We start from the raw sequence: 27,211 nt of genomic DNA on the forward strand, positions 1-27,211 counted from the left end.
AAGGATGGCAGTGGAATGGCAAGGGACACACTGACAAAGGAGATTAATCAGAACTGGCTTTGACAAGCACTGTGGCAATTGGACAATTAAAACAGACATGGGGGGGGGTTAAGAAGAACGCACTGGGGATGAGGGTGGAGAAAACAGTGCAACAATGAATGAATGAAAACCCAAAATCTCTGTAAATGTTCATTAAAACTAATAGAATTTAATAAAAAAAAAAAACAAAAAAACCCCCATAATGTACATGAAAGGAACACAACATATATGAATTATTGTAGGCAAACCAATTAAAAATGAGGAAAAAAATTCAACTGCAAGAAAAAAAAAATGGCTGTAGAAGAGACTCTGAAACTTGTACTGGAACAAAAAGAAGCCAAAACAAGGGGAAGGAATATTAAACAGAAGATTTCAAAGAGCAACTCAAGAAGATAAAGCAAAATATAACGAAATGTGCAAAGATGCAGCTATAACAGCATAAGGGAAGAACATGGCCAGTATTTCAAGCTGAAGGAACTGAAGAACTAATTCAAGCCTTGAATTGTAAAACTGAAAGACTCTAAGGGCAAAATCTTGAATAAGACATGTTGTTATGTGTCATCGAGTCGTTTGAGACTCATAGCGACACTATGTACAACAGCCCTAAACCCTGCTCTATCCTGTGCCAATAGCACTGCCTCTGACACACCCATCCCAATTACCCCAGTTACTGAATCAATCCACCATGACACATCAAAAAAAGATGAAAGGAATACAGAGTCAGTGTACCAAAAAGAACTGGTAGACTCTAAACCATTTCAGCAAGTAGCATAGGACCAAGAGCCCATAGTAGGGAAGGAAGAAGTCCAAGTTGTACTGAGGGCATTGGCAAAAAATAAGGTGCCAGGAATTGAGAGAATGACAACTCAGGTGTTTCAACAAACAGATGCAGCTCTGGGCATGCTCACTAGTCTATGCAAAGAAATCTAGAAGTCTGCTACCTAGCTACCTGACTGGAAGAGATGTACATCTGCTCCCATTTCAAATAAGGGTGATGCCACAGAATGGGGAAATTATTGAAAAATATCATTAATATCTTATGCAAGTAAAATTTTGCTGAAGATTATTAGAAAAGAGGTGAACCAGTACATTGACAGAAATTCAAGTTGGATAGAGAAGAGTCTGTGGAATAAGGGATATTACTGCTGATGCAGGGATGTTGGCTGGAAGTAGAGAATCATGGAAAGATGTTTACTAGTGTTTTCTCACTATACATAGGCATTTGACTGTGCAGATCATAAGAAATTCTGGATAATAAAAAGAAGAATGGGAATCTCAGAACACTTCACTGTGCTCATGTGAAACTTATACAGAGACCAAGAAGCAGTTATCAAAACAGAACAAGAGAACACTGTATAGTTTAAAATTGAGAAAGGTATGTGTCAAGGTCATTGTCTTTGTCCACACCTATTTATTCAATATTCAAATGGAACAAACAATTTGAGAAGACCTACTATATAAAGAGGAATGTGGTATGAGGAATGGAAGATGACTCCTAAACCTGCATCATGCAGATGACACAATCTTGCTTCCATTAAGTGATGACTTGAAACATTTGCTGCAGAATATTAAAGATTATAGCCTTCAATATGGATTATATCTCCACTCAGGAAAATAAAAATCCTCATTACTGGACCAACATGCAACAGCATGATAGATGAAATCAAAGCTATCAATGATTTTATTTAACTTTGATCCACAATCAACATCTATGTAATAGAAGTCAAGAAATCAAAAGATGGAGATCCAAGATGGTGGTGGAGGTGGAGACAACATGGTGAGCTGCAGGAGCAGTGGACCACTTGGAGGAGGGCCACTATGGCCTTCTACAGACCTCTGTTTATTGATAATTGAACAGATGATGACTGGTCTTCAGTGAGGGTTGAGGCTCAACAACAGGAATTCAAGGATTCCCAAGGAGGAATGGGTTTGCTCCCTTTCCTATAGGTAACCTTAACACTGAGTTTTACTCCAGACCAGATCCTGAACCCAGTTCCAGTGACAAAAAGGAAATACAACTGCCAGCTAAGGAAGCAAAGGAGGATGGAGCCTCTGTGTTCAATCAGCCATCCCCACTGGACCCACCTGGGAAAACACTTTGCAGTCCAGAGGGGAGTAAATGTCAGGAAAATATCTTCTAACAGAACAAGAAGGCAAGCAGCTTTAACCCAAGACCACCAGTAAGGTGATAAAGTGTCCTCCCTTTCCCCCTTCTTCACATCAACGCCCCTGTTCAGCATGAAGAAGCCAGAGAGTCTGTGCCCAGTTCCCAAATCAATAAGACAGTTGGCTTAATCACCATTGGACTATGCTTACCATTCCCCTGTAGCATCTGGTCCCCACTGGATCCTTTTAATTTCCTTCACCTGCTCCCCCCACCAACCAAATTGTGGAGCTCTGCAACTGTACCCCTGCAACTTTCATCCCTGCCCATCCTCACCCTTCTGCCCCCAACCCTCACCTCCTTGCACCCCCCAAATATTTTTCCCAATAAAATAAAATTAAAAAATCAAAAGATGTGTTGCATTGGGGAAATCTGCTGTCCAGGATATTGTCAAAGCACTAATGAGTAACAATGTCCATTTAAAGACTAAGTTGCTCCTGATTCAAGTCACAATCTTTTCAATCACTTCCTTTGCATCTGGAAGTTAGACAATGAATGAAGACTAAAGAATCATCAATGCCTTTGAATTGTGGTGTTGGCAAAGAGTGTTGAATACCCCTGGAGTGCCAAAAGAATAAATAAATATGTTCTGGAGGAAGTGCAACCATAATTCTCCTTAGAGAGAAGGATGGCGAAACTTCATCTCATTTAATCTGGAAAAGGCCAGCATGCTGGGAAAGGCAGAGGAATATAAAAAGGAAGACTCTCAATAAGACTGGCTGACACAGTGACTGTTATCAATGGGCATGAGCATTATCAGATGGTGAGGCTAGAGCAGGATAAGGCAAGGTTCAGATCACAGGGTTGGTATGAGTTATACTTGGCTGGAGGGCACCCAACACCTCCAGCAACACATCAACTCACAAGTATTTTATGGTTATCACTGTTGCAAAATTGTATAAGTTATCAAAAAGTCAAAGTCATTACTGTAAAGTAATAGCTGAACCTTCAGCAGGTTTCTGAGATCACCAATAGCAAGGGAAGAGATTGCCCATCTTTCTTTCACAGAGCTTCTGGCAGATTCAAACTGCATACCATCAGGTTGGTTGTGCAGCTCCCTGTAGCCTACCAAAGATGTCTCTTACTATGTATTCTTCTATCATCATTTACCTTGATCAAGTTGTGACATTCGTATCTGATACTATCTTTCTCATAACCAACAATTTTAAGTATCTATTATGTAAAGAACAATACTCTCAAGTCTCCTATTTTTAACACCTACAAAGCTGTCATGTTGTTAGGTACCGTCAAGTCGTAGACAACACAGAGTGACCCTATGAACGAAAGAAAAGCTCTCATAGTCGATTTTCCCTCTGGCACATCAGATGGTTTATAAAGTGGTTAAAGTGCTCAGCTGCTAACCAGAAGGTGGTTTAAACCGACAACCTGCTCAGCCAGAGAAAGATGCAGAAGTCTGCTTCTACTGAAATGTATAGTCTTGGACGGCTTCTGAGGCTTTAGGGCTGCTATGAATCATAACTGACTTGATGGCAGTGGGTCTGGTTTTGGTACGTGGACAATAATTTGAGGATCTATTAAATTCCTCTCTTTTTAGGAGGGGGCTCTCATGATATAGTGGGTAGGGAGCTCTGCTCCCAACTCAAAGGCAAGTTGTTCAAATCCACCAGTTGCTCCATGGGAGAAAGATGGGCAATTTTCTCCTATGGGATTTATGGCCTCTAAAAACCTGCTGGAGGGTCAGCTATGAGTTAGTTCTGGCTCAAACGCATATAACATGAAAGCATATCAACCTTTATTTCTGCTGGAAAAAAAAGACACAGAATAGCTGCCTAAGCCTCAATATCACACTTTCTAAAGGGCATCAAGTTATGAGAACAATAAAATATTAAATCCTGTGATTCAATATCCTCTTCTGCGAGTATCAGGTGTTTCCAGAAATCTAAATTATGTTTTGAGAATCTAATAAAAACTCAGCTGTGAAATAAAGGGAAAAAGTAGCCAGAAATAAAGCCTTTGCTTTAAAATCTTATTAGGCTTAAATGTGACATTTTCTTAGTCACAGCATAAGGTCAGCCTTCTAAGCAGAGTAAGTCATAGAATGAGCCATATTTTCCAAGATTCTCAAGGAAGCCCTCCAGCACTATTACTATAGAAAGTCAGATAAGAGGAGTACTTCTGTTAAGAGGAGACCTTTCACCACTGGACCACCAGGGCCCTTTAATGAAGAATAGGCATATTACAAATGACCAAATGACAATGAACAAGGAGCCCTTGTGACACAGTAGTTAAAGCTCTCAGCTGCTAACCTGAAGATGGTTTGAACTCACCATCTACTCAGCAAGAGAAAGATGTGGTGTCCGCTTCTCTAAAAGTTTACAGCCTTAGACTCCCTCTGGGGCAGGTCTACTCTGTCTACAGGGTCTCTGTGGATTCTAACTGACTCAATGGCTGTGCTTTGGTTTGGTTTGGTATGTGGACAATCATAACTCTAGGACCTAGCAAATCTGAAATGAGGCTTAGCATCTGGTTTGTTAAAACCCCCAAAAACAAAACCAAAAAAGTTTCTATTTTCTTTTACAGCATCACTCATTGAAGCCTTGTTCATTTAAAAGTATGCACAGTATGGGTTCTGCTGTGTAGAAATTTTATTTTTCCTACCAGTCTTTTTCTTTTATGGCTTCTAGGTTTCATGTCAAGAAAGGTCTTTCTCACTCCTAGGTTATAAACCAATTACCTTGTTCTTATAGTTTGGTGTACTATTTGTTTAATTATTAACATGGAAAATTTATTATGTAACTTTATGTCTCTCAAAATCTATAATAAAATACAGCCCACTATCTAGTCCAGGAAAAGATAAGAAACGTAAGCATTCTTACAGGAAGGGTAGCAAAAGCACTCATAATAGTTCTTTTCCTAGACATTAAGGTGAACAGACAAAAGGTTTTCTCCACTGGTGGTTTACCTTTCTTGAATTATAGCTGTCTTAGAATGAAAAGTCCAATTTAAATCACCCCTCAGTGATGTGCAGCCTCTCGTGTTTATGAGGAAGGAGTTTCTCCCACCTCCCTGGAGATAGTGATTCCATTTTGGAAGCCATCTTGGTTGAATTCCGTATTTGTCAAATTTAGGCATTGCTGGGAGATAGCAGATTTAACTCACAGATATTTAGATTAAATTTTAAAGCTTTAAGAGCTCATTTGGTGTTAGTAGCAATGAGCTCTGGTAGCCTAGTCTCTAGAGAGTTTTACTGCTAAACTACAGAAGGTGTTTCTCTGCACCAGCTCCTCTCCAGGAAAAATGATGGGCAATTGCCTCCTGTGTGCTTTACAGCTTCTAAAAACCAGCTGAAGGGCCAGCTATGAGATGGTTCTGACTCCATGGCAATCAGTTGAATATAAAGTAGCAAAGAAAAGCACACTCTATTTCATCAAAGGAGTCTTGGTCATATCCTGAATCTTGGCTCCATCAACTTTCTTACAGTCTTTCAGATCTACAGTTCTGAGTGGGAAAGCTTGGTGTGGAAAACATTTGCAGTTTTCAGTATGAAATTAAGAGGTTCAAGAATCTCTATAAGATTAAGAAACAAAATAAAATAGGACACACTAGAATCTGATATATGTACATTTTTACCTTAGAACTTTTCCCATCAATTAATTAGCATTGTCTAAACCCTATCTTTGACAAAAGAATTGATGCCTTTGAGTTGTGGAACTGGGGAAGAGTACTGACTGCCAAGAGAACAAACAAGTTTGCCTTAGAGAAAAATGAAACCAAGCTGCTCCGTGGAGGTGAGGATTTTGAAGCTCTGTCTCACATACTCTGGGCATGTGGGCAGGAGGGATCAGTCCTTGAAGAAAGATATCATTCTTGGAAGGGTGGAGGGACAGAACAGAAGAGGAAGACCCCAGATGAGATGGATTGATACAGCGACTGGGACAATGGGGTTAGGTGTGTCAAGAGATAGTGAAACTGGCTCAGCATAGGCAGGGCTCAGAGCTATTGCACAAAGGGATACAATGAGTCACAGGTGATGTACTTTTAACTTGAAATTATGTACTTGATGGTACATAACACCCCCCACTCCCATCTTTATAAGTCATTTGTTTTCAACGGAGGAAATCTCTCATCAGAGAATGTATTTGTTCTTTTCAGCATTCATCTTCTCTAGTTCTTTTAAATCTTATCTTTGAATTTGAAGAATATAGTAAAGAATAAGAAATAAATGACTAAAGAAAGAAAATCAGGTAATAAAAACTAAAGTAGCCAACCTAGTACATTTTGCAGATGACTACTGGATAAATAGATATTAGAGATCAAAACATTTATCTTTTGATTCTTTCAGTATTTTTCTTCTTTAAAATTTAAGTTTTTGATCCAGTTTAACACAGCAACTCCACTGCTGAGTATACTTACTGCATAAACATTCATTTACTTGCTAAATAACAAACACTCCAAGTTAGTAGTTGCTACAATATATACTATAGCAGAAGATGCAAACAACATAAAAGTTTATCAATAGATTATTAAATACACCACTAAGGGGCTGGTAACATACATTCATACAAGGTAATACAGAGCTAAAAGAGGATGATGTTCTTTGTGATTTTTCACAATACACTGTTAGGTGAGAAAATCAGTTTGGCAGTTTTCTACTTTGCCAATCTGGCTAAATGGGAATTATTGTTCTTATTGTTGTTAGGTGCCATTGAGTTGCTTGCAACTCATAGTAACTCTACATATACCAGCTCTAAACCCTGCTCTACCCTGAGCCAATCTTTTTGTCTCCAACAAACTTACCCCCATTACTCCAGTCATCTCATCGAAGGTATTCCCCTCCTGCACTGTCCCTCCATCACCTCATGCACAATGTCCCTCCCCAAGGACTGGTCCCTCCTTGCAACATGCTCAAAGTATGTCAGACGAAGCCTCAAAATCCTTGCCTCCAAGGAGCAGCCTGGCTTCACCTTCTCCAGGATGAACCTGTTTGTTCTCCTAGCAGTCCATGGTATATTCAATACTCTTCTCCAGCACCACAGCTTAAAGGCATCAATTCTCCTTCTATCATCCTTCTATCTAGTCATTATCGAGCTTTCTGAAGCATAGTATGTAACTGTGAAGACCATGGTCTGGATCAGGTGCACCTTAGTCTCCAAACTGACATTGTTGCTCATCAGTACTCTGGAGAGGTCCCTGACAGCAGACTTTTCCAATGCAGTTTTTCTTTTGATTTCCTGGCCACTGGTACCAAGCAAATTAAAGTTATCAACAATCTCAATGTCTTCACTGTCTATCATGATGCTGCTAATTGGTACAGTGGTAAGAATCTTTGTTTTCTTGATGTTGAATTTCAACCCATATTGAAGGTTGCAGTCCTTGACCCTTTGCAGCAACTACTTCAGGTCCTCCTAAGTTTCAGCAAGCAGGGTTGTGTCAATCTGCCCAATGTACAATACCAATGAATCTTCCTCCAATCCTGATGCTACATTTCTCCTCATAGAGCCCAGTCTCTTGGATGATCTGTGCCACATATACCTTCGAAAGGTATGGGGATAGTTACACTTCCCAAAATACCTTTCCTTCTGTGGTTCTGAGTTTGAGCTGACCAGAGAAATTTAAGTGAGATCTGGGAGGCAATGAAGCAGCAGGTGGTATGCTATTAAAGTTGTAGTAGCTAGAAAGGTCACAGAAAGATGCAGAAATATCTGCAGATGACAGCTCGTCCTCTACTCTGTATCCAGATCTTTCTCATCATCAGGTCTGCTGACTAAGAACAACCCAGGTCCACACAAGGTACAGCTTTCTAGAGCTATGCTGTCCAATATGACAGCCACTAACCACAAGTACCAAAATAAAAATAAATTCAGTTCCTCAGTCACACTAGTCACACCTCAAGTGCTCAACACATACATGTCACTGGTGACCACCATATTGGACAGTGAGAAATGGAATGTTTTGATTAACACTGAAAATTCTATTTGACAATATTATTCTAAGGATTTCTTGATCAATCCAACTTTGTGGTCTGACTCTAACAGCTGGATGTGCTTACAATACAGGTGCTCTGTACAGATCTGGTTTGTCCATCTGTGCCATGGTTCAAAAGAGCTAGTTAGAGGCTTTTTCTTTTTTTAATCCTCCAAGTTCCCCCTCTCAGATCCTTCTTCAGTTTCATTCATAGTTGCATATAGTATTATTTTCCCTTCCCATCATTCTAAAGAATTATATGAATTTGGAAGACAGTAGCAATAATGGCTGCAAAATATGAAGAATGCAATCAATCAATGGCATTGCATATAAATGTAAAAAGGATGTTTTGATAACATTTGGTGCATATATTTTCATAAGATTTCATTTGTTTAAGTCCCTTATTACAGAATATTATGTGGTTCTTGCTTCCTAATTGAGCCTTAACTCACTGCACAGAAAGGGAAAAAGACTATGCATTCATACTTGCTTAGGAACGTGCAGATTATGTGCAGGAAATATAAGAAATCACAGTACTAGTGGACACAGAATGAAAAGAAGAAGAGGATTTCCTTGTGTGTTCTTCAGACTTCTTAAGCTTTAAACATTATGTATTAATTACCTATTTTGAACAAAACAAAAATTAATGTGCAACTATAATACTTTTCTAGAAGCAATGAAAAGATTATTAAAAAACTAAACATCTTATAGCCATGCAGTCTTAAATCTATCTAATGTTAGTATGGACATCAATGAAAGCCTCAAGGAGCCAGGTTTTAGAAGATTTTTTTTGATAAGCAATAACATAGTACTGCCAGGGTAGAGAAAAACAACAACCTCTACACCTTTGACCCTGAAAACCTGTCTAAACATAGACAAAGTTACAGAACCTGAGAAGAGAAATCTGCTAATGGCTTACCCACGCTTGGATGGTAAGTGCATGCTTCACTAAAAACGCAATTAGATGCTTATTAATGTTTCTGCATATGCCATCAGTTCCAGTATAATTAAAGTTCAGAAGTGCACTGAAGATACACAACTCTAATGTAGTTGAAAATTTTCTCAACTAGTAAATCAATTTAGGAAGAACTTCAGTTATTTGGTTTTATGCTCAGACATTTGTTATTGTTGGTATTTGGTTTACCCCACCAACTTTTTCTTTCAAATTATTTACATCATTAAGAGGGAAGCAAAGTCTCCAATACCCTCTAAGTAGAGAAAGAAAGTGGTGCCAATCAAAATGACTTTTCTTGGCATAAAACCACAACAGCTAGTGACAGAAGGGACATACTCTTCCTTCTCAAGACTAAGAGGAAAGTAGTTAAAGGCTACATCAATATAGAGTGGGATAAAGGCTTTTGTGTTCTCTTTTTAGATTTATCTTCTGATTTTAGACTTTTGATTACATTATAAAATTTTCTAATTGCTGAAATAGTTACTTCTTTCACCTTGCTGTGGTCAGAGGAGAATGTGGTTATATACTTACAGTATAGTTACTTACCTACAGTAACCCAAAAAATGCCATGGTGTTTGTAAATAGCCTTCCTGTAATTGTTATGAACTTCCTCCTCCATTTGAGTTTTTTCCTGCCCTTTTCTTACAACTTTGGGGTTAACAACAAGGTTGTCTACATTTGAGGATAAACATTAAATGGAACAACAGTATATCCTCAGTCATATTAATTTTAGGAAGTATCATATGCAGATGACACAACCCTGCTTGCTGAAACTGAGGAGGAACCTAAAGCGCTTGCTGCAGAAGGTCAAGGAGTGCAGCCTTCAATAGAAACTGAAGCTTCACAATCATCTCTGGGCCGACTGGCAGCACCATCATAGATGGAGAAGAGATTGAAGTTGTCAATAATTTCAGCTTGTTCAACTGTACAAACAACACTCCTGGCACTGGCAATCAAGAAATTAAAAGACTAATTGTTTTGGGTAAAGTTCTAAGGTGCACCTGACTCAGGCCATGGTCTTCACAGTTACTATGTATCAGAGAGCTGGACGATGAACAAGGATGAAAGAAGAAGAATTGATGCCTTTGAGTTGGGGTGCTGGAGAATAGTATTGAACTCTTGGACTGCCAAGAAAACAGACAGGTTTATCTGTGAGAGAGTGAAACCTGGATGCTCCTTAAAGGCAAGGATTTTGAAGCTCCATCTCATATACTTTGGACATGTGTCCAGGAGGGACCAGTCCCTAGAGAAGGACACCATGCTTCGAAGGGTGGAAGGATTGCACAGAAAAGGAAGACCCCCAAAGAGACGGATTGGCATGGTAATATGGTTAGGTGTGTCAGAGTTAGTAAGACTGGCTCAGGATAGATCAGAGTTCAGAGCTATTGCACATAGGGTCACTATGTGTTGCAGGCAGCTCAATGGCAAATAACAACAACAACAACATGGTGGGAAAAAAGATAATTAGAATATCCATTATGTGAAACAGAATGGCATTATCACTTAATAGAATATTTCTGTATCTTGGTGGAAGCTAAGTGGTTTTAAGGTCAATGGACCAGTGCTTGTCAATAAAGCACAGCCTGTTTTCACTGAAACAAAGTTTTCCGTGTTCTTTGAAAGTAATTTGTTTTCCAAGGTTATTCTTTCTAAAATGCCCTGCTCATATATCTTCAATCTTCATGGTTATTTTTTACCTCTCTTTGGTGGTCGCACATGGTATGTTAAGTCATTGATGACCAGTTTAAAGTCATCTAGTAGGAGGAGGTCTATCCCTGTTGAGGCAGCGACTCGAACACCATCTGTGAAAAATGAAAATGAAACTTGTCACATGTGCATAGGTACTCAAACGTGGACAGGATAAAGTGAAAGTAAAAAATCCTACCCAAAATATTTACCTCTTCTACGACTCGACGGCACCTAACAACAACAACAGCAACAATAGTTTTTATTCGCTTTTTGCCTCATTTCCTAGTTATTTGCTAAATGAAACTCTGATCTTCCGAGAGAATGCTTATATATGGCCTAATATGTATGAAGATCTAACAACATGCTTTTGAGCAAGACTTTGTGAATAAGTGAAATAATTATTGTTCATAGATTTAATGGCACCAGTTAGAAATCTAGGGTCATGGTGGAAATTCCTAGGGTCTGTTATGGAATTTAACTGACTGGAAAACTCTGTTTTACATTATATGGTACTTTATGGTATGTTGCTGTTGTTGTGTACTGTGGAGTCAGAATGATCCATAGCTGATCCTCTGGTGGGTTTTCAGAGGCAGTTAATCACACAGGAATAGATTGCCCATCCTCCCAAGGAGCAGCTGGTGGCCTTGAAATGCGTACCTTTGGGATTGCAATGCTGCTTTTAGCAACTAGACCTCGAGTAGAGCCACCAGTTATTACTAGATGAGTTGAGAGTTTATTATATTTAAAATAAAAACTTGAATCATGGAAACATGGTAGACGGTAATACCTGTTTATTCAGGCGAAATGGTAAAACTCAGGTGAAAGGGAACTGAGTACTTATTATACTTCATTTAAAACAAAAAAGGGCATTTTAAGTAAATAATGAAATGAATGTCATATCAAATGCAAAATTTCAATATCTTATTTTATATTTTTATGTCATATATTTCTTTAGTAAACTTTAATGTGAAATATATAAAATAAAGGATCTGAAATGTAGTCCTAATATCTTCTATCTCCAGAGATGAGGGCTCAACTATTAGAAAAATTTATTCTGTACCCGAAATTAATTAAAAAAGGTCTCAATAGTATAAATGTGACTGAGTGTTCCTCCTTGCCCGTGGCATCATCTGTGTGCTGCTTGTGAATGAGACTCATAATTTATAGACATTTTTTAAGACTGAACAACCACATTTTTAGAAGCACTGGAAGGGAAATACTTTTCTATTTTGCCATTTGCTAAATAACAACAACAACAACAACAACAACAAAAGCCCCTACTATTCTAAGATTAAGAGTATGGAACTCTTCTATAGAGTGTGTGTGTGTGTGTGTGTGTGTGTGTGTGTGTTTAGGGTTTAGACAGAGAAGTAGGGTAGGGATTAATAATGAAGGTGACTATACCTGGTGAATATACTGCGACTCTGTCAATTCCCCGATCCTCTTCTTGCAGTTGTCGTAAAAACACACCAACAGAATCTGAGATAGGTTTAAGGGTGAACTGGCAGCGTTCACGCCGGGAGGGTAGCCTCACTGATATCACAGGTAACCCGTTCTGATAAACCACTGTTACATCTGAGGAAAACCAGACCCACAAAGAAAAGAGTTAAATTCTATTCAAAGTTAAAGTCACATTTTATTCTTATATATGTGTTCTATTATTATTAGTACTGTAATTGAAGACATTTTCAAAGAAAGTTGAATATGTTCTTTAGCTTTGTTGCTGTTACATGCCAACAAGCCGCCTGCGATACATAATGACCCTATATACAACAGCCCTAAACCCTGTTCTATCCCATCACAATCTTATTGTCTCTGATACACCTATTACTCCAGTCACTGAATCAATCCACCTCATCAAGGGTCTTCCTCTCCTGAGTTGTTCCTCCACCCTCCCAATTATGACATCCTTCTCCAAGAACTGATCCCACCTTGCTTCATGTCTAAAGTATGTCAAAAGCTTCAGAATCCTTGCTTCCAAGGAGAAGCCTGGATTCACCCTCTCCAGGCTGAACTGGTTTGTTCTCTTAGCAGTCCATGGTATATTCAGTATTCTTCTCCAGCACCATAGCTCAAAGGCTTCTCCCATCATCCCTAGTTATTGTCCAGTTCTCTACCACATAGCAAATAATTGCAAAGATCAGAAACACCTTAGTTTCCAGACTCATATCTTGCTCTTCAGTACTTTGGAAAGGTCTCTGACAGCAGATTTCCCCAATATAATTCGCCTTTTAATTTCCTGGCTGCTGGTACCAAGAGTGTCGATTGTAGAGCAAAACAAATTGAAGCTGTTAACAGTCTCGGTCTCTTCATCATCTATCATAATGCTGCCAATTGGCCCGGTGGTGAGAATCTTGGTTTTCTTGATGCTGAGCTTCAATCCATATTGAAGGCTGTAGTCCTTGACCTTCTGCCGAAAGTGCTTCAGCTCCTCCTCAGTTTCAGCAAGTAGGGTTGTGTCATCTGCATGACACAGATTGATGATGAGTCTACATTCAATCCTGATGCTCCATTTCTCCTCATAAAGTCCAGCCTCCCAGATAATCTGTTCCGCATATAGATTGGAAAAGATATAGGACACATCCTTGGAGCACACCCTTCCCAATTTTGAAACATGCAGTGTTTCTTTGCTCTGTTCTGATTACTGCTTCCTGGTCCAAGTATAGGTTTTGCATAAGCAATATCAAGAGTTCTGGGATTCCTCCCATTCTCCTCAGAGTCAGTCACAGCTTGTGATCTACATAGTCTTTGCACAGTCAATGAAACACAGATGGGCATTCCTCTGGTACTCTCTGCTTTCAGCCAAGGTCCATCTGACATTAGCTATAATATCCCTAGTATTATGACCTCTAATCTTCAGCAGAATCTTGCTTGCATGTGGTATCAATGACACTGTTCGGTAATTTCCACACTCTGTCAATCACCTTTTTTTAGAATGGGAACAAATACCGATCTCTTTCAGTCTGTCGGTTGTCTTCCAGATTTCTTGGCACAACTTGGTAAGCACATCCAAGGCAGAGTCTGTTTGTTGAAAATATGTCAATTGGTATGCCATCAATTACTGGGGCCTTGTTTTTTGCCAATTCTTTCAGAGCAGCCTGAACTTTTCCTTCATTATCACAGTCTCTTGCTCATATGTTGTTTCATGAAATTCTTCTGTGTCCACCAATTCCTTTTGTACAATGACTCTGTATACTCTTTCCATTTTCTTTTAAAGCTTCCTGGATCATTTAATATTTTGCCCCAAAGCATCCTTTTTTTTCTTTGTATTTGACATTTTCTATTTAAATAGCTGTATTTATTTTTCATGTCATGACAGTTAATATAATTATGTGCCATATTGCATACACAGCATGTTTTAAGGATATGATCTCTAGATAGAAAATAACAAATGTTCATATTCAATAAAATTATAAACTGCTGAGTGCAGAATTTTATTTGTAAGTGTTTAGTTTCTGTGAACTAAACATTTGTTTGTGCTGAGAAACAATTTTATCAGGCTTTCTAGAGAGGCTGCAATTCCAAGTACTCCCAGCAAGATGCAGAAGCAGACGAGCAATTTTCTGGACTTCCTTCTTGTCCAGTTTCCAAGCTTGTTGTGGGATTTTGGTTAAAAGATCCAGTTTTGGCAGAACTTTCCCTCTGTCATCTACTGGTATCCTCCAAACAATTATTAATTCAAACTCTGGCTACCTGGTGCTCTGGATCCTCATGCAGTTACCGGCGGCACCTTCAGAGAGGTGGACAATATCTGGATATTTTTCCTTGAAATGTGTAAATGTGCGTTTTTGATATTCATACCATTCCACAAAAAAGTGTAGACTCTTGAAAATCACGAAAAGAGCTCTTCTTTCTTCTACTCTAGAGACAAATTCATTCAATTCTGGATACTCTGGGTTCTATTATTATATTTAGGTCAGTAATTACAGAAGATAACTCTTTATCATTCTGAACTTCCAGAATCTGAAACTCAAGATGAAATGTAACCACATGGCAACTTGCTGATAATCTGCATCTCTGTAGAACTTTCTTTGTACTTTGCTTTGCCATCTCAGTATTTATTAGGTCCTCTATTTTCTTGGAATACGTTTTAATTTTAATGCCAGTAAGAGTACTTGGCAGTAAAAGTTCTGATTTTTAAAGTCCAAGCTGTCTTCTCAGATCTTCTGATGACTCCCATCCTTCATTCTTTGATTGGTACATATATTTAAATTATTTCCTCAGAGTTCCCTTAGGCGAATTCACCGTGCACCCGAGGGGACAGGCTTGGTGGGAACAGGAGTGACGTCAACAGGAGGCCCAAAGCATCCTTAAGTATTGCAACTTGAGGTTTGAATTTGTTCTTCAGTTCCTTCAGCTTAAGAAATGCTGAGCGAGTTTGGCCCTTCTGATTTTCTGACTCTCCAGCTCCTTGCACATTTCCTTGTAATACTTTAGTTTCTCTTCCTGCAGTGCCCTTAGGAATCTTCTGTTCAACTCCTTAATATCTTAATTCCTTCCCTTTGTATTACTTGAAGATTATTCTAAGAACCTGATATAGAAGATCATATGGATCAATTCACTTTTCAGGAAAAAAAATTCGAAGTATTATCTTCTAAATGGATCAAGAAGCATTTTTCTGTAACACTCGAAGTTCTTAGTATCAGTGAATATAAACCCTGGTTATAAACCCTGGTTCCATTTAGTAAGATTTATTAAGCAGCCAGACATTTCTGGGCCAGATTCCACTGCTTGTAGCAGGTGGCTCTGAGGGGACAAAGCTTCCAAGAATCCCTGGGGAATAACTACTTCCTAAAGTAGATGAAAAGACTAATGACTCATATTTCACTAAAAATATAAGAATTTAGAGAAAATGTGTTTAGTTAAGATGGTGGAGATAAAAAACATGTCAAAATTTCTACTTTTAATCATTTACATCTTATTTTTTTTACCTATTCTAGCAATTTACAAGGCCTACAGTTTATATAAAAATCTCATACTAAATTATTTCAGGATTTGAAATGTTTAAAAGAACTTTTAATGCGGCGCAGTTTTTTATTTTATTATTTTATTTTTTAATTTTGTGCGCGTGTACCGTCAAATCAGATCTGACTGGTACAGGAGGATATTGCTCCTCCTTTTCCGGCAGAGCATCTGGTGGATTCAAACTGTGTACCTCTGAGATTGCAGTGCAGCTTCTTGCCACTAGGCCACCAGAGCTCCCCTACAGTTTTAAAATAATAAGACAGACTTGTTAATTGAAAGGGATACTGGTGATTTTTTACAAAATGCTTTTGTTGTGTTACCACTGAGTCAGACTGAGCCACAGCTAACCCTCCAGTGGCTTTTTAGAGGCAGTAAACCACATGGGAGGAGACTGTCCATCCTTCTCCCCCAGAGCAGCAGTGGATTTGAACTGTGTCTTTGGGCTTGCAGTGCAGCTACTTATCTCTACGCCACTAAAGCTCCTATTTACATAAGAATTCCCTCAAATCCCAATACCTCCCAAATTCTTTGAGGCCCATCCCAGTTAATTTCCATCTTCACCTTCTATATATACCTTCAGGCAACCACTGACGTGATTTTTGCCACTACAGATTGTTTTTTTTCTCTTGTTGTTGTTAGATGTGGTCAAGTCAAATATGATGACTGATAGTGACCCTATGAACAATACATCTGAATCCTGTCCTATCTTGTGCCTTTCTCACACTTCTTGACACATTAGAGCCCACTGTTGCTGTCACCACGTCAATCCATCTAGTTGAGAGTTTTCCTCTCCTCCGCCAATTCTCTGCCTTTCCAAGCACCATGTTCCTCTCCATGGAACAACCCCTAGTAAGGAATACGCCTAAATTATGTAAGGTGAAGCTTTATCATCTTTGCCTCTGAAGGGAACTTTGGCTACACTTTCTCCATGACATGTTTGTTCTTTTAGCAGTCCACAGGATGTTCAGTACTCTTCTTCAACACCACAACTTAAAAAGATCATGGCCTGAATCAGATGTATCTTAGTCCTCAAACTGACATCATTACTCCTCAATAATTTGGAAAGGTCCCCAAGGTGCTAACTTTACCAGTGCAATATGTCTTCTGATTTCCTGACTGCTGGTACCAAGGTGTTGACTGTGGATGTAAGATAAAGCTGTAGACAGTTTCAATCTTTTTCTCCTTCCATCATGATGTTGTCTATAGGTCCAGTGGTAAGAATTTTTGTTTTCTTGATGTTGAGATGTAATTCACAAGGCTGTATTCTTTGACCTTCTGTAACAAGTGCTTCACTTTCAACGAGCAAGGTTGTGTCACCTACATAACTCAGGTTATCAATGAGTCTTCCTCTGATCCTGAAACAACATTTCTTCTCATCTCATCTTGAATAATTTGCTCAGCATACAGATTGAATAGGTATACAGAGAGAATATAACCCTGATGCACTCTCTTCTTAATTGTAAACCATGTAGTGTTCCCTTGCTCTGTTTGCAGAACAGCCTCCTAATCTAGGTATAGTTTTCACATGAGCACAATTAAGTGCTCCGTTTATTTCCATTCTTTTCAATGTCAGCCACAACTTGTAATGATTTACACAAACAAATGCCTTTGCATGGTCAATAAAGAAAAGACATTCTTCTGGTATTCTTTACTTTCAGTTAGGATTTATCTGACATTTAGCAGTGATATCCTTGGTGCCACAGCCTTTTCTAAATCCTGCTTGCATTTCTGGCAATTCCCTATCTATGTATAATTCTAGCTGTTTTTTAATGATCTTCAGCATGACTTTGCTGTATGTGACATTAATGACATTGTTTGATAGTTTCCACATTCTGCTGGATCATCATTCTTGAAAGTGGGAACGAATATGGACCTCTTCCAATTCATTGGCCAGAAGGCTGTTCTCCAAATTTCCTGGGATAGTCTGGTGAGTGCTTCCAAGGTTGCATCTGTTTATGGAAACAAGTATGTCATTGCCTTCAATGAAGCTTTAACTTACTCCTTCATTACCAATGGCTCTTGCTCATATGGTACTTTCTAAAATTTTTCAGTGTAAGTCAGTTCTTTTTGGTATAGTGACTCTGTGTATTCCCTCTATCTTCTTTTGATTGTTCCTGGGTCATTGACTATATTCCCCATAGCATCTTTTAATATTGCGACTCGAGGCTTATTTGTTTTTCAGTTCTCTCAGCTTGAGAAATTAAGAGCAAGTTCTTATCTTTTTTATTCTCCAGTTTTAGCTCCCTGTATATTTTATTATAATACTTTGCTTTGTCATCTCGAGCTGCTCTTTTAAATCTTTTGTTCAGCTCTTTCACTTTGGCATGTTCCCTCACCCCTCCTCTTTTTTTTTCTTCTTCTTGATGCTCTAGGGCAATTTTCAGAGTCTCTGCTGACATCCAGTTCAGTTTTTTCTTTCTCCTCTGTCTTTGTAATGACCTTTTGCCCTCTTCAAGGATGGTATCCTTGATATCGTTCCATAACTCATTTGGTATTCGATAAATTTTTTTCTTAGTCATGCTATATACTGATGGAAACAAAGAATGTACTCTTTCCTGCCTGCTACTCTCTCAACATAATGATCTGAGGTTCAAGTTGTACATACCAGTTTGCTCATTTTAACTGATGAGTGTATTTTATTATATGACTATACTACAATTTTTATCTATTCACCTACTGATGGACAATTGGATGGTTTACAGTGTTTTAAATAGTATGAATAAAGCCTTTATGTATAACAGCCCTAAACTTTGCCCTATCCTGTGCCAATCTCACCATCTCCAACACACCTACCCCCATTACCCCAGTCACTGAATCAATCCATCTCATCGAGAGTTTTTCTCCCCTGTGCTGTCCCTCCATCCTCCCAAGCATGACGCCCCTCTCCAAGGACTGGCCCTTCCTTGCAACATGCCCAAAGTATGTCAGACAAACCCTTGCCTCCAAGCAGCAGCCCTTCTTCACCGTCTCCAAGACAAATCTGTTTGTTTTACTAGCAGTCCATGGTATATTCAATACTCTTTGCCAGCACCACAGCTCAAAGACATCAATTCTCTTTCTATCATCCCTAATCATTGTCCAGCTCTCTGATGCATAGCAAGTGATTGCAAAGACCATGGCATGTATCAGGTGTACCTTAGTCTCCAGAGTGTCATCGTTGCTCTCCAGCATTTTAGATAGGTCTCTAACTGCAGACTTTCCCATTGCAATATGTCTTTTCATTTCCTGGTTGCTGGTGCCAAGAGTGTTGACTGTGGATCCAGGCAAACCAAAACTGTGAACAATCTCAATCTCTTCGCCATCCATTATGATGCTGCCAATCGGCCCAGTGGTGAGAATCTTTGTTTTCTTGATACTGGGTTTCAATCCATACTTAAGACTGCAGTCCCTAACCTTCCATAGAAAGTGCTTCAGGTCCGGACGTTTTACTAGACGAGTTAAACTACTACTTGATTTTAAGACTTCACGGAATATTTCTGGTTTAATGTTTAAAGGTTATCTCCAGGCAATAGTTTGATGGGCTCATCTAGCCTCTGTGATGCCAGAAAGTCTATCATTAAAATTTGAAATTATGTTCTGCATTTCCCATCTTTTGATAACATTCCTTCTTGTTCTGAGTCACATTTTACTATTTCATAAGCTAAGTAACTTCTTTACCAGATCTTAGACTTTGTATATTTTCCAGTATTGCTAGATCTTGTTGTATAGTTAAATTTATTTTCACATTAAAAAATATTTTAAATCATTCTTTTAGGATTGATCTAAAGGATCCATTATGTTATTGCTAATACGGTCTCACATGTAAGTTGACGTTCTTCTGTGGTCTTTAATAAATACTCAGTAATGTTTCTATATACTGTTTGGAAGGAAGTAAAATTATTTTTGACCAGGTATGAGCATTGAGGATTATTAATTTTACAACTCCCTAGTAACTGTGGGGTTTTTTTCTCCTTAGAAAATATTCTAGTCTTGATTTCTGCTTTAGAATTTAGTCAAGCCAAAGTCGTTTTTTGGAACTTCTTCTCTTTATAGCTTAATCTTTTCCAGGTCTCTGATTCACAAATTCTAACTGCCTTGGCATTTCCAAACACTGATGTCTGTTTCTTCATCTTAGATGATGGGATTCTGTTAGGTTCACTCTATGTGCTGCAGCTCGGAAAGTGTCCCAGGCTATCCGCTGAGGCACTGCAGGACCCTTTCTCATTTGTTTCTTTTCCTCTCTGGGCTCACAGTCCTCTGCTACTGATTTTCCAGTGCCTAAAAGCATTTGTTTCATTTCTTTTATTTCATTTACAGAAGGGCAGCAATTCCCACACCAGCTAATAATACTCTAGCTACATAATTTGAATTTTTACAAAAAAACTAAAAGGAAGCAAATTCATAAAATGTTGTTGTTTTACACCAAAGGGATAGAGTCTCTCTTTCCTAGGCTTAGATTTCCTAAGGAAGATAATGCCAAAAATATGAATCTGAAGTCAACACACAGCATTAATAGCAAAACATATTTGGAAGACAGTATAATGTTCTTTTTATTTTCTAAAAAACAAATGTTAAACATTCCCTTAAAGTCAAAGTCACTAATGTGAACATTCTCTCTCTTTTCCATAGGCAGAATGATGATGGGGGCACAAAATTACATGATTAATTTGTTCATCTGTATCCTTTCTATGTCTGAAAAAAGACCATGGATCGTACAAAGCAGACACAGTTAAATTTAAGTGAAAGATAGGAATCTGTGCATTTTAAACACATAATCTGTGGAAAATTTAATGAAAAAGCTTATTTTACAGCTAAGTGCTTTGGGGTTACTATTTTAGAGTAATTGAGAGTCAGTATCAGAGAGTTAGTCTTTTCATTCAGTTTTTTTTTTCTTTAAAGATCAAGGCAGCTTTCAAAGGAATGAAATATGAACAAGAAAAATCTACATGGAATAGCACAATTCAAAGTTTACAAACCTTTATAATCATACTGCTTACCCTCTCCCCACTCCCATCCACATCCTGGATAGAGTAGGAGGGGAGAAAATGTGGAACAAAATGCAAAATCATAAAAAGATCAGACTGGTCTGACAGAGGCTGGTGGAATCCAGGCCACTATATTCCTTACATTAGTACCTGTGAGGAACAATCAATCATACAAGCCCCAAAGGGAAGTGTTTACCAGAAAATAAAGTTCAGAAGGCAGGAAGGGGCAAAAAAGGATGAGTGAATGAAAACAGGGAACTCAGGGAGAAAGAAATAGAGTCCCAGGAACTGATGAACTACCTATTGAGTTTTTTCAGGAAGAAGACGCAGATCTGGATGTGCTGACTAGTGTTTGCCAACATATTTGAAAGATAGCTATCTTCTGACCAACTGACTAGGTGTTGTTGTTGTTATATGTCATCAAATCTACTCTAACTCATAGTGATCCTATGTACAACAGCTCTGAACCCTGCTCTATCTTGAGCCAATTTCACTGTCTCTGATATATCTAACCTCATTACCCCAGACGCTGAGTCAATACATCACATCCAGGGTATTCCTCTCTTGTGCTGTCCCTCCACCCTTCAAAGAATGAGGTCCCTCTTCAAGGACTGCTCCCTCCTGACAAAATGTCCAAAGGCTGTCAGACAAAAAGCTTCAAAACACTTGCTTCCAAGGAGCTGCCTGGTTTTACCCTCTCCAACAAACCTTTTTGTTCTCCTAGCAGTCCATGGTATGTACATTCGATACTCTTTTCCAGCACCACAACTCAAACGCATCAATTTTTCTTCTGTCATCCCTAGTCACTGTCCAGCTCTTTGATGCATAGCAGTAATCACAAAAACCATGGTCTGGATCAGGTACACCTTAGTCTGTAGACAGACGTTGTTGTTCTTCAGTATCCTAGAGAGGTCCTTGACAGATTTTCCCAATGCAATTCACCTTTTGATTTCCTGGCTGCTTGTACCAATAGTGTTGATTGTGGAGCCAAGCAAGCTGAAGATTTTAACAATCTCAATCTCTTCTCTACCTATCATGATACTGCCACTTGGCTCAGTGGTGAGAATCTTTGTTTTCTTGATGTTGAATTTCAATCTACATTGAAGGCTGGAGTCTTTGACATTTTGCAGAAAATGTCTTAGGTTCTCCTCAGTTTTGGCAAGCAAGGTTGTGTCATTTGATTAATGCAGGTTGTTGATGAATTTTTCTCCAATTCTGATTTCACATTTTTCCTCATAGTGTCCAGGTTCCCTTATGATCTGTTCCACAAATAGATTGAAAATGTATAGAGATAAGATGTGTCCTTGACATACACCTTTCCAGATAGTGAACCATGCAGTGTTTCTTTGCTCTGTTTTGATGATTGCCTCCTGGTCCAAGTATAGATTTTGTATAAGCACAATCAAGTGTTTTGGAATTCTTATTCTTTTTAGAGTTAGCCAAAGTTTGTTGTGATCCATACAGTCAAATACCTTTGCTCAGTTAATGAAACACAGACAGACACTGCTTTGGTACTCTCTGTTTTCAGCTAAGATCCTTCTAATATTTGGCTATAATGTCCCTAGTGCAACGGCCTCTTCTAAACCCAGCCTGCACATCTGCTGATGTGCTGTTCCAGTGGTTTTAGTTAATTTTCAGCAGGATATTGCTTGCATAGGCATTAGCGAAATGAAATGGCATGAGATATTTTCAATTAGACATCATATGATCTACTACACTGCAGATGAAAAGGTGAAGAACAAAAATAAGGAGTCAAATTCATAGTTAAAAAGAAACAATGTCCTGAGTGATGGGATAATATCCATATGCATACAAGGAAGACCCTTATTACCACTGTCATTAGAATTTATGCACCAGCAACCAGAGCCAAAGAGGAGGAAATAGATGACTTCTACTTACTGCTGCAATTGGAAATCAATCGAACATGCAACCAAGATACATTAGTAGTAATAATAAGTGACTGGAAGGCAAAAGTCGGGAACAAGGAACAAGGATCGGCAGTTAGGAAACAGACTTGGTGACGGAAATGAGGCTGGAAATAGAATGACAGACTCAGTATAGTCAATGATTTATACCTTTTATAAGAAACACAAATAATGACTATACACATGGACTTCACCTGATGGCCTACACAGGAATAAAACTGATTACATCTGTGGGAAAAATCATTTGAGAAGCTCATTTTCAGCTGTGAAAACTAAGCCAAGTGCTGATTGTGGGTCAGATCATCAAGTACTCCTATGCAAGTTCAAACTGAAAATGAAAGAAAATAAAGTCAAATCCACAAGAACCAAAGTTTGACCTGGAATCTATCTCTCCTGAATGTAAAGACTATCTCAGAAACAGGTTGAGATCTTGAACACTAATCAGTGAAAACCAGATGAGCTGTTGGAGGACATCAAGAATATCATCCATGAAGAATGCAAAAAGTCATTACAAAGATGGAAGAAGACAAGATATCAGAAGAGACTCTGAATATTGATTGCACTAGACGGCTGAGAAGCCAAAGCAAAGGGAGGAAATCAAGATGTTAAGAACCTGAACAGAATATTTCAAAGGGCAGCACAAAAAGATAAAGCAAAGTAATATAATGAAATGTGCAAAGAGCTAGAGTTGGAAAATCAAAGGGACAGACTCACTCAATACTTCTTAAGCTGAAGGAGCTGTACAACAAATTCAAGCCACAAGAAAGGTTGTGCCCAAGAAACCTGGAGGACAGCCACCTGGTCAACTAACTGGAAGAGATCCATATCGATTCCCATTCCTAAAAAAGGTGAGTGCAAGGGAGCTTTGGTGGCCGAGTGGCAAGAAGCTGCACTGCAATCCCAGAGATACATTTGAATCTACCAGATGCTCTGCTGGAGAAGGAGGGGCAATCTCTTCCTATACCAGTCAGATCCAATTTGACGGTACAATCACAAAAAAAAAAGGTGAGTGCAGAAATTATCAAACAATATCAAATGACTAGTAGAGATCCATATTTGTTCTCATTAAAATAACAAACAAATAAGAAAGTGATCCAGCAAAAGCAGAAATTATTAAACATCATTTTATGAAAGTAAACCTTGCTGATGACTATTTAAAAAATGGCTGGAACAGTACATTGACAGGGAATTGCTAGAAGTTTAGTTTGAATTCATAAGAGGCTGTAGAATGAGGGATATAAATGGAGATGTCAGATGGACTTTGGCTGAAAGCAAAGAATACTAGAAAAATGTTTACTCCTGTTTTGTAGATTATGCAAAGGCATTTGACTGTGTGGATCCTAACAAAAAATCAGTAACACTGAGAAGATTGGGAATTCCAGAACACTTAATTCTGTTCATGTGAAACTTACACATATCAAGAAGTAGTTGTCCGACGGAACAAGGGAAAGCTGTATAGTTTAAAATTAGGAAAGGCGCTTGTCAAGGTTGTATTTTTTCTCCACACCTATTCAGTCAATATGCTGAGCAAATAATTTAAGAACATGGACTCTACAGAGAAGAATGGCATCAGGATTGAAAGAAGACTTATCAGCAACCTGTGTTACACAGATGAAATATCCTTGCTTGCAGAAAGTGGGGAAGAACTGAAGCACTTCCCAAAGATCAATGACTACAGCCTTCAAATATTACATTTCAACGTCAAGTCCTCACCACTAGACTAAAATGGATCATCAAGATAAACGGAGAAAAGAATGACGTTGTCGACAATTTTACTTTACCTGGATTCACAATCAACACCATGGTTACATCAGCTAAGAAATTAAGACATGCTACATTGAGAAAACTTGCTGTCAAGAACCTCTCCAAAGCTCTAAAGTACAATAAAGTCAGTTTAAAGACTAAGGTGCACTGGCTCCAAGCCATGATATTTTCAATTGGTTCCTATGCATCTGAAAGCGGGACAATGAATAAGGAAGACAGAAGAATAATTGATGTCTTTGAACTGTAGTACTGGTGAAGAGAATTGTATATATTATGAACTGCCAAAAGGACAAACAAGTTTGTCTTGGAGGAAGTGTAATCAGAATGCTCCTTAGAAGCAAGAATGGTGAAACTTCATCTTACATATTTTGGGCATGTCAGAAGGAGCCTGTCTGTGGAAAAAGATATTCTAGGAAAGGTAGAATATCAGCAAAAGAGTGGAAGACCCTCAAAGAGATGGACTAACACAATTATGGACTTGAGCATGATGGAAATAATAAGGATGGTGCAAGACAGGGCAAGATGAAGATCTATTGTTCAGAGGGTTATTATGAGCTGTAGTTGATTTGATAGCCCTTAACAACTGCACTGCAATCACAAAGGCACGTGGTTTGAATTCACCACGTGCTCCACAGGAGAAGGATGGACAATCTTCGTCTGATAAACTGTCTCTAAAAACCCACTGGAGGCCAGGTGAGTTAGTTTCACCCTGATGGCAAACACCACCACCAAGAATAAAACTTACTTTTTAGAAAAATCTGCAGGACAGTTTTTGAGGTGAATGAATTCTACTGAGGGACATAAAAGAATTGAATAAATAGTCATATTGATGGATACAAAGCCAATGTTATAAAGTTTATCAGTTCTCCCTAAATGAATTTCAAAATCCAATCTAATGCTAATGAAAATCCCAAAAGTAGCTAGTTAACTTATTAAAACAAACAAAAAAATCATATGGAAAAGTAAACTATACATATTGCTGTGCTGTTTTTAGGTGCTGTCGAGTGAGTACAACTCATTGTAACCCTATGAACAATCAACCTGAACCTTGTCCTGTCCTGTGACACTCTCATCATCTCTGACATACTTTTGAGTCCACTGTTGCAGTCACCACACCATCCTCATAGGGAGTCCTCTATTCTTTCACTGACTCCCTACCTTTTCAACCATGGTATCCCTTTCCAAGGAACAGCCTTTCATAATAACATGTCCAAAGTATAAGAGACAAAGCTTTGCTATCCCTGCTTCCAAGGAACAATCTGGCTGTACTGTTACCAAGTCACAACTGCTCGTTCTTTTGGCAACCCATGGGATATTCAGTACTATTCTCCAATACCACAACTCAAAGGAATCAATTGTTCTTCTATCATCCTTATTCACTGTCTAGCTCTCAGAGCTGAAAAGACAATGGCCTAAATCAGGTGCACCTTAGTCTTCAAAATGACACCACTGCTCTTCAGTATTTGGGAGAAATCCTTGACAGTGTACTTGCCCAAAGCAGTATGTCTCCTAATCTCCTGACTTCTGGTACCAAGGTGTTGATTGTGTATACAAGTAAGATGGCAGTTTCAGTCTCCTCCATCTATCATGACATTGCCTACTGGCTCAGTGGTAAGGATCTCTATTTTTCTTGATGCTGAGATGTAATCCATATTGAATGTTGTAGTTTTCCATTTTCTACAACAACCATTTCAAGTTCTCTTCAGCAAGCAGGGTTGTGCCATTTGCATAATGCAAGTTGTTGATGAGTCTTCCTCCAATCCTGATGTCAGATTCCTCTTCATAGAGTCCAGCTTCATGAATTATTTACTCAATATATAGACTGAATAGGTATGGAGAAAGGATACAACCCTAATGAACACTCTTCCTGATTTTCAACCACGCAGTGTTCACATGTTCCATTTGGACAACAGCTTCTTGTTCTAGGTATAGATTTCGAGCTAGACAATGAATAAGGAAGGATGACAGAAGAAGAGTTGATGACTTTGAGCTGTGGTTTTGGAGAACAGCACTGAACATCCCATGGATGGCCAAAACAACAAACAGATAGGTCTTGGAGAGAGTGTAGCCGGAGTCCGGAGTGCTCTTTGGAGGCAAGAATGAAGAGGCTTCACCTCTCATACTTTGAACATGTGGCTAGGAGAGAGGGCTATTCCTTGGAGAAGGACATGATACTGGGAAGCGTGGAGGGTCAGCAAAGGAGAGGAAGATCCTCAACCAGGTGGATTGACATGGTGACTGCTGCAATGGGCTCTTGTGTGTCAGGAGGTATGAGAATAGCACAGGATAGAACAGATCTTTTGTTCATAGGGTTGCTATGAGTCATACTTGACTCAATAACACCTAACAACAACAACAACAACTTCATATGAGCACAAATAAGTACTCTGGGATTCCCATGCTTCTCATTGTTAGCCATCAAATGCCTTTGCAGAGTTAATACAAAACAGACAAGACCTTCTCCTGGCATTCTCTGTTTTCATCCAGAACCCATCTGACATCAGCAGGGGTGTCATGCTCTCTTCTAAACACAGTTTGAACTTCTGGAAGTATCCTGTCAACGTATTATTTCAGCCATTTTTGGATGATCTTCAGCAATATTTTGTTTGTGTGTGGTATTAATTATATTGTTTGATAATTTTCACATTCTGTTGAATCACCTTTCTTGAGAATGGGAACAAATATGGATACCTTCTAGTTACTCAGACAGGCAGCTGTTTTTCAAATTTTTGGCGTATATAGTCTAAAATTATACAGATAGTTAAATAAAATTGGAATACAAAAATAAAATTTAGATTTTATTTATATTACATAGATCGAT

At 38.6% G+C, this 27,211-nt stretch overlaps 1 protein-coding gene and 1 pseudogene across 1 annotated transcript in view; both read right to left on the reverse strand.

Annotated features, from left to right (window-relative positions):
* Positions 1–27,211, reverse strand: part of MCU (mitochondrial calcium uniporter) — a 248,268-nt gene that overhangs the window by 33,207 nt on the left and 187,850 nt on the right. The window contains exons 3-4 of the mRNA XM_006887550.1: positions 12,177–12,347; positions 10,781–10,885 (exon numbers count right to left, since the gene is read on the reverse strand). Coding sequence (XP_006887612.1) covers positions 10,781–10,885; positions 12,177–12,347 — 276 coding nt within the window. The remainder of the gene's footprint in view (positions 1–10,780; positions 10,886–12,176; positions 12,348–27,211) is intronic.
* On the reverse strand, positions 14,221–24,429 carry LOC102877249 (annotated as a pseudogene).

The sequence above is a fragment of the Elephantulus edwardii genome, unplaced genomic scaffold (assembly GCF_000299155.1).
Source record: "Elephantulus edwardii isolate Elephantulus edwardi_28Jun2011 unplaced genomic scaffold, EleEdw1.0 scaffold00058, whole genome shotgun sequence".
NCBI classification, from domain to species: domain Eukaryota; kingdom Metazoa; phylum Chordata; class Mammalia; order Macroscelidea; family Macroscelididae; genus Elephantulus; species Elephantulus edwardii.